The sequence below is a fragment of the Rhyacophila brunnea genome, unplaced genomic scaffold (assembly GCF_057557595.1).
Source record: "Rhyacophila brunnea isolate RB1 unplaced genomic scaffold, BYU_Rbru_1.0 scaffold_3, whole genome shotgun sequence".
NCBI lineage: Eukaryota > Metazoa > Arthropoda > Insecta > Trichoptera > Rhyacophilidae > Rhyacophila > Rhyacophila brunnea.
Genome location: NW_028232965.1, coordinates 29,355,731 through 29,364,664, shown reverse-complemented (window position 1 = coordinate 29,364,664; position 8,934 = coordinate 29,355,731). Strand labels below are relative to the sequence as shown.

At 28.5% G+C, this 8,934-nt stretch overlaps 1 protein-coding gene across 2 annotated transcripts; it reads right to left on the bottom strand.

Moving 5' to 3' along the window:
- Positions 1 to 477: 477 nt before the first annotated feature.
- On the bottom strand, positions 478 to 7,796 carry Dbct (Dihydrolipoamide branched chain transacylase E2). Of its 2 annotated transcripts, none has more exons than XM_085953350.1 (9): positions 7,551 to 7,796; positions 6,229 to 6,410; positions 5,323 to 5,543; positions 4,127 to 4,227; positions 2,842 to 3,114; positions 2,297 to 2,563; positions 1,055 to 1,183; positions 876 to 947; positions 478 to 760 (listed from the first exon to the last, which is right to left on the bottom strand). In XM_085953350.1, the coding sequence occupies exons 4-9, from the start codon at positions 4,136 to 4,138 to the stop codon at positions 596 to 598; spliced, it is 918 nt and encodes a 305-aa protein (XP_085809476.1). In that variant the 5' UTR covers positions 4,139 to 4,227; positions 5,323 to 5,543; positions 6,229 to 6,410; positions 7,551 to 7,796; the 3' UTR covers positions 478 to 595. The 2 variants fall into 2 exon arrangements, with proteins under 2 accessions (XP_085809476.1, XP_085809475.1); XM_085953349.1 differs by having other exon boundaries at positions 7,555 to 7,796.
- Between the last annotated feature and the right edge of the window lie 1,138 nt (positions 7,797 to 8,934).

The following is an 8,934-nucleotide window of genomic DNA, read 5'->3' as shown; positions in this document are numbered from 1 at the left end:
TTTATCTCATAAGAATTTTTATTTTTAGAGATATTTTTTTTATGATTGCGGAAGAAATTTTATAGTTTTGTAAAAAAGGTTGCCGATCCACGATCTAATCACTTGAAAATATATAGTTACCATTTAAGACTTTTTCCACACCTACAAACCATAAAAAAGTAATACTTATCTGATTTTTTAATGATAGTTTAGAGACAAAAATAATGTTTATCTTAATTAATTAGCCTTGCAAAATCCTAGAATATGATGAGGCGAATGAGGTCGATGTTGTTTATATATTATAGATTTAAAATTATAACGGTTTATAGACCTATAATTTGTCTTTTAAAAAATGAAACTGATGAATTTAATAAATTTAATATAAGTTAATGACAATGGTTTATATTTATTACGTTCATATAAAAACGGATTCAAAAATCGTGGATTTCGCGGATTGCAAACCCTAATAACTACCCACATAGGATAGAAAAATCTTCTGCGGATTAGAAAAATAAAAATGTTTTAGTTTATTTAAGTATATATTTTTATTGCTCATTTCACAAGTGCCTAATTCCTTATATTTAAAATATCCCATATTATTGTAAAGTGAATATCATTACAGGTCCAGCATAAGGTGACTAGGATTTTCGACGTAGTGCTTCCATCTATTGGAAAAGTTGGCCATTGTAACACCGTCTACTATTCTGTGATCTGCCGACCAGCTCACACAGATTATATGCGCCTTTACAATATTACCCTCTTGGTCATATCTCGGCAGTACCTATAAATAATGTACATTATAAATATTAATATTTTGTTTTATATACAACTTTGAAATTCTCGTTATTTTTATTGAAAATAGTATATTATACAACGAGGCTATAGTAAAAACCTACCTGAATTTTTCCAAGGGCTCCGATTGCTACTTGTGGGGTAAGTATCACAGGTTTGGTATACGTGCCTCCAATCTGAAAAATAAAATGAAATGAATTAGGAATTTAATGCATGTTTTTTAATTATAAGAAACATTATTTTTAACTATAATCTTATATGAAATTTTTATAAAAATACTCACAACTCCAATATTGGATATCGAAAACGTTCCTCCAAGCAAGTCGTCTGTTTTAAGAGATCCTTTTTGACCGTTTTGCTGTAAACGATTGAGTTCACATCCAATTTGAAGTATAGATTTTAATTGCACATTCTGTAAAAGGAAAAGAGGATGCATATAATTTACATAACGGTGTTCGATATAATATGTAATAGTATATTATACTAAACACAATAGTGGGCAAAAGTTGTTTTAAAATTGCAATAAACGGATTATAGAAAGATAGTAAAAGAGTTCAATGACGAATATTTATTTAAATCAATTCAAGTAATTCATATGTATTAGGTCAGCAATTGACTATCAAAGATCTTCATTAAATATATCTTATGAAAAATATTTTATAAAATCCTTTACAATGTATCTATATTTTATAAAATGTGTCTTTTATAAAAGATAATAACACGGCAATACCTTTTATCGAAGATTAGTCTATGGTAAAGAATGTTTTGCGTTGTGGCTAGATGTTTTCAAAATTCAGTAGATTGAAAGAAATTACAAAAATTTTACCTGATGAGAAATATATTAGTGGTCTTTAAAGCGCGATATTGTTATAATCTTGCAACTATCTTCTAAAAATTACACAAATATAAACGGTAATCCAATATTATTATCAGTGGATACTATAGATAAATTAGGCAATACCGTGTTAACTATTTTTTTTGATAGCTCACTACAAAATACAAATTGTAAGACGGCAAGAAATTAACCAACAAAAGAACACTAACAATATGAAATGCTATGTAATAATCGTCACCCAGATTAAAGAAATATAAATAACAGACTAATAATATAAACTTATAAATTAACATACATTCGTTGTCCATTTTGTAACTTTAACTTTTATAAAATCTTTTACGCGGTGTAACAGCTCTCGTGATTTATAAAAGATTGCTCTTTATAGAAATTTTATTTAACATTTCTAAAATATCTTTGTTAAATATATTTTATAGTCTAATGCTGGTCTTATAAAAATTCAAATATATGTTTTTTTTAATTTGTCTTGGATCTCGATAAAAAATAGTAAAGAATTTTGAAATTTTTCTTCTTTATCTAGAAATAAACCAAAAAAGATAAAAACAAGAGTCATGCAGACTGTATAGAGCCATACAGGAATCGTCAAGTATGGATAGCGACACTGTCATAAGACATTAAAAAAATAGCAATGTTTTTTAGAGTAAGTTATAAGTACATATAAACAATAATTACTTTAATGTTTGGCACGACAAGTCCTTTCGGTGTGTCCATAGCGATGCCAATATTATGCCCTGCCTTGTAAGTAATATTTTCACATTCCTCATCCACGCTGCTGTTGAGGATTGGATATTTACTCAGAGCCAAAGAAGCTGCCTTGATGAAGAAGGGCATGAAGGTCAAATTGACTCCAGCTGCGGCGGCAGCTTCTTTGGTAGAAGCACGAATTGCCATCAATTGGGATACGTCTATCTCATCACTGTATACGAAGTGTGGTATTTTCTGAAAAAAAGAAACCATTATTTTTTGTTTATTCCTATAAGTTTTAAGAATATCATGGTATTTACATAATGTGTTACAAATTACATTACACACGATTTTCATTTTTTATTCAAATTACGTATATATGTATCTATGTTATATTTACAATCCTAATATAAAATATATATTTATTTATATTAGGAATGTAAGATGTCGAAACTAAATAAATAAAACTAAAACTTAAATACAAAAATCTTATAAAACACGACTCAAAGAATCGATGAATAACTAAATCTTACCAATGAAGCTTTCATAGTTTTAACCATAGCTTTAGTGAAGCCAGTAATGGGAACAGTTTTGTCTTCTCCTACAGAAATCGTTGGAGATTTTAAAGCATCACTTTCAGAGATTGGCGGAGTTTTCTTCGAATGCGTGTCTGAAAGAGTCGGTTGAGCATCCTTCATTTTCTGGACGTTGTTTGAATCTTCAGATGAGATATTTAAGTATTTCAGTATGTCTTCTTTCAATACTCGACCACTTTTTCCAGTTGCAGGGACACTTGACAGGTCTAACTGAAAATCAAACATAATTTTATGCAAATTTTCTTTCCAATTGAAATATTGCATATTAATACATAAATATCTAATAACATTAATAATAACTATTATTTTTCAACAGTTTTATTTGCTTAACTAAAATTGTCAAGTAAAAATAATTGCAATTTCTGAAAATAGAACGCCGAGGTAAACAATTGATTTATGAACCACGTCCAAATAGATTTTCTAGTTGTAGCCCAATTTAAATGCTTTTTATAAAATTGAGATCAACATTAACTTGAAAAAATCTGTAAAACTATCTCAAATAAATTAAATGTCAATCAATATTTTGTGTTGTTCTAAGATTTAAGTTTTGTTAGAACATTGCATTAATTTATAATTAAGTACGTATATGAGTTTCGATTTATCTCTTAACAAATGATGCCATCCAACTAGGAATTATCATATTTGTGTTATAAATATTTCGTACGTCATAAATTTGATAATGAACGTCACTATTAAGTTATTGGCACAAGTCGGTTATGGGGAAGCCAGGCGGGAACCGCGCTAATTGGCATAGCCAATGTTTGGCAACATTTATGAATTCAAGAATGAAAACCTAACCTAAACTAACCCAACCTAACAAATAATCCAGTATATCGGCTATTTTCAAAATGTGTTTGCCACTGGCTTCCCCATAACCGAATTTTACCAATTTATTTATATAACATTGTCTCATACGAAATAACTATTATCATTTCAGTATTTAAACCATACTCGGATAATATTGTTATATTCTGCGCCGTAAACATCACGAGCCTATTCAAAATAATATTACCTACTCACTAATTTTGAATAATTAAAGTTTATAAACCAGTGATGTTTTTGTCTATTCCTAAATAGTGCAGTAAACCAATGAATATTGAAAGGACATGGAAATACATTTATGGTGTATGGTCAATTAATTATCAACAATGCCATTTTAACAAAAAAATCTCTACAGTACCTAAGTAAAAATCGGATATAATTTCATTTCAAACCATTTTACCTTATTTTGCATAGCTATTCTTCTTACAGCTGGAGTTGCCAGCACTTTCAATTTTTCCGACGCGCTCTTATCTGGCGAGGGACTTTCGTCATCGCTAGAATCTGAAAACAACAATATTATTATGGACTTATGTTTAACCGATTAATAATAGGCAATTACAGTCTATCCATCAACATTCTGATTGATCTGTATATTTTTTAAATTCACGAACGTAGTCAATAATATGATATTAAAACTTAATTCGATAACCAGAAGCAGACCCACCCTGGGTATACGTGTGAAGTATGCATTAAAAGAGGGCGGCAAAAATCTTTTTATTTAAATGAATTAATGCTACGTTAAATAATACAATTTAATTAGTCGTGATATATGGATATCCTTCCAGATGAACAAAAATGAGCATACAACTACTATATAATGGGTTGCAGCAAACGTAAAATATTAGTAATTATAGTTTTTAGTGAAGTCCAACCTGTGTGTGTGTGTGTTTTTTTTTCTATAAGAGGATGACAATTTGAGTTTCGAACAGAGGTTACCAAGTCTATTGAATCGGCCCCGTCCAGAAGCCTTCATAAAACATTTTATACTGGACATAATATATTATTATTTATATTGATTACTTCATGACGTTAGTTTTATGTATATTAACAATCAAACCTCAGTATATAACTAAAACTATTTTAGTGATCAGATTGGTACTTACTACTACTACTAGTTATAAGTTTTAGGAACACTAATTATTGTATGCCAAAGTAATTAAACTTTATTTTGTAAAAACGTGCCACTGTGAGATGGGTATTTTTATCAATACAATAATGATTAAACGCTTCGTACCTATTTAACTTGATTTTGATTTTTTATATAAACATACTAATAGGTAATAAATGATATTATATGTTTTGAATACGAATTGATTTTGAATGAGATTTTTCTATTATAGATAATATAAATCGATGTCATTTGGCATATTTAGTTTCATTTACCGGTGATAAATATATTTATATCTGACAATGACAGATATACCTATATAACTGAAAATACCAAAAGACAATTAATATGTATAAAAAAAAATCTAGTACCGATAATCGATAGTACTACTTAATTAATATTTAGTAAACATAGCTTTTTGTAACAATCAAGGCCTATAAATGGCTTCCAGCATTCGGTAATTGGAAAAAAGAAGATCAAAATATTACCAGAGCTATCGGACGATGACTTTTCCTTGGCTTGATCTCCATCTTCATCCTGAACATCTATGTCAATTAATGGATTACCAACCAACGCAATTTCATCTATTTTGTGGTATAATTTGGTTATATTCCCATCGTATCGACTTGTTATTGTGGCTGACGCTTTATCACTTTGTACTTCGCAGATGTTATCAAACTGTTCCACCTTATCGCCCACTTTCACGTACCTTTATGAAGTAAGCAAAAAATAAATCAATTAAATCTTTGTTTGACAATTATATAATAAAAATATTAATATTTTATAATATGTTGGGCATCAAATCATGAAATTAAATAGTACTTAATTAATATATATTTAATAAAATAACTTATTGAGATAGTAATTTACTTGATGAAATTCTTACGATTGTATAAATTTTACCAATACTACAAACAATTATTATCAGGTGGTAGGGCCACCTGTCATCATTCTTGTCGATGCGTTCAACAAAGACGCAAACTCTTTCGCATCCAAATTTACATGCGTCAAATAGAGACTGCTTATGCGTTACATACATGCCTCTATACATACATACATCTCTCGCCTTACCACTTTTAATATATTCTTTCTCTATCCATCTCTCACACATATTAACGTATGTTTTCTCTCACTATACCCCTTTTAATAATTTCTCTCTTGCTCTGTCCTGCAGAGTTTTATAAATGATTTTTTTCTCCCTCTGCATTACAGACAGCAAGATAGATAAATCAAGACAAATTATATCAAATTCCACGAAACTACTGTATTTTATATGCATAGGTTTCAATGATATTTATTGTATTTTTCACAATAGCGTTTTAGTTTGATGAATCAATTAAATAATAGTTGAGATATGTTTAACTTTGTCAAAAAGAGTTAAATGTTGTATTTACCATTCTTTAACGTGTACTTCTCGAATCCCTTCTCCAATATCAGATAAATAAAACTGTACGATTTTGTTTAGGGATGCAGAAGTATGGTAAAGATTTCCTCTTACGTTGTTAAAATTATTATGAGATTCTAAGTAGGTTATATTTTTGAGTAAATTTTGATGTAAACATCCGCAGTTGGACCTCTGAAATGAAAGTAAGAATTATTATTAATTTTATACATAATTTTCTACTTAACATGATTAATTTATATCTGTCAACATTAAATTGATATTATTTATGTTATCAAAAGATGTTATCGCGTGTAAAATAATGTGTCAGTGATGAAATGTGTTTTATTTTTTGCGATATAAATAATAAAGAATGTTAACTAATAACAGTAAAAACATTTTTTTTTGATTGTTTTGATTGACATCTGTCAGAAAATTGTTTGTCATTAAACTGATAAACATAATCGTCATAATTGTAATTCGAAATTATATAGATGTTGATAACAATAATTTATGAAATATTTCACTAATACAAAACATGAATTATTCTATTCGGCTACAAACTTACTTTGCGGAAATCGTACAAACTCTAAAATTTTATATGTGCACGATAAATTTATTCATTTAATTTATTCGACTTGCTTAAATAAATATTTGTGTAATTAATGTATAAAATAGTATTGGAATGTATGAATAATAGTCCTATTAGAAAGGATAATAATAAATCGATGTAGATATTAATGTATAATATAGAAATATAAAATAAATTTTTAGTAGGTAACTTAATGGGCACTTTAAAACATATTTTAAAAAGTGAAATGATAAAAAATGTACGCACGCTTCAAATTGAATAATTTATGATAATACATCCGCGTTGTGTTGGCCCTGGCATCAAGTTGTTGACTAGAGTTAGCTACGAAACAAAATTTCTTTCGCCAGTCATTCTTTCGACAACCTATTTATAGTTCAAAACAGTTGCAACTCTGAATAAAAATACAACTGTTTTTATAATAATTCAATCGTCAGCAGAATATTTTATAATTTATACCGATCAAAGTCTATCTATACATTATACTATTATAAGTTAAAAACGAGTTAAGTGAATAGTGCCAGTTTTTGTGGTTATCTTGACGTGTCGTTTTTTTAAGCTAACATACGTATTTATTTAATTATGTTGGTGTGCTACCAACCGATGCCTGACTAGTTTCTGTATTATAATGATGTTGGTAATAGATAATATTATAGATAGGTTTATTGAATTATAATGTATTTAGTATAATATGCTGGTGATTTTAATATATGGCAGTAATGTTAGAATTTGAAAATAATAGGTACCTACTATTGCACTAATCCGTATTCCATTTCGAACTAACTTCACACTGTTAGCACAAAATCGCTGTCCATTTCGCACTAGAGCTGCCATTTTAAACACTCGTTATTATCAAACTATGTATTTTATGTAAATTACTGTGAAGAATTACAAATATTATGTTGACATAGTGTCGTAGTATTATGCGCAAAACGATCTGTTTTGTTTACGCACTGCGCACGTCCGACTTTGAACGTACGGACGTTTACACTGATGATAACATGCTCAAATATGTGTTACGATATTACACACAGCTACTCAACAAGTTTGCCGTAAACGAATTATTATTGTATGCTATTCTTTTTATAATTAATTGATGAATTTCTAAACTGTGACATGTATTATTCTGTGAGAATGTTATATTTTGAATAGGCATGTGTGTAAAAATATAGGTTTATGATTTGTTCTTGTTTAACATTATGTTTTATTAACTGGATAAATAGCTGAGAGAATCTAGATTCGCATTCATTTCACACATTATTATTCATTATAAAAAATGACATTTTATGAATAACTATTAGAATTTAATGTTATATAACTAACATAGCGTGAATCGTATGACAGTAAAATATTATTATGTTTCTATAGTAATAGGTACATCTAACCTGATCGGTGAAATAAATAAATAAATAAACACCTTTATTGAACGATTATTTTTATCACGATAACATTATCAAAATAGTTGGCGTAATTAAACAAAATAATAATAGTAAATAGTGATAAGTGCCAAATATAAAATATTCGATGATTATTACCTACATTATATTGGAAACACACCTAAATTGGGGCGAGTAGAAACACGTCTTTCGCTTGGCGGGCGACTCTGACCGTGAAACACCTCTAAAGGATAGGTATATACATCTAATTATTTGTAGATATTGTGGTACGAAAAAGCAATTTTGGTACGTTTTAATTTTGCATTAAAAAAAAAAAAATTAAAAAATATTTATTGCAAATGACGGACAAGTTTGACTTTCAGTGTCGTCGTCTTCTGATGTCAATTCATCACTTAAGGTCAAATATTTCCATATTTTTGATATCGCATAATATTATAATGCTGATATTTCGAGCCAACACAGTTGTTAGGTAGTGGTAAAAAATGTTCAAATAATGATTGTGTGTATCTGCAAGCCGGTTAAAAATCACGCTCAATTTGACGTCATATATTTTATCGTAGATATTTATATAACAATATAATCTGTTATGCGTCTCGTGTAATAAGAAAAACTTTTTATTTAAACATTTAAAAATGTTTAATTTTCATATTTAAATGAATGAACTCTTGCGAAATTATTTATATTTTGTCAATTATCTTAATTAATAATTGTTGCTATGCTGTGATTTTAAGAC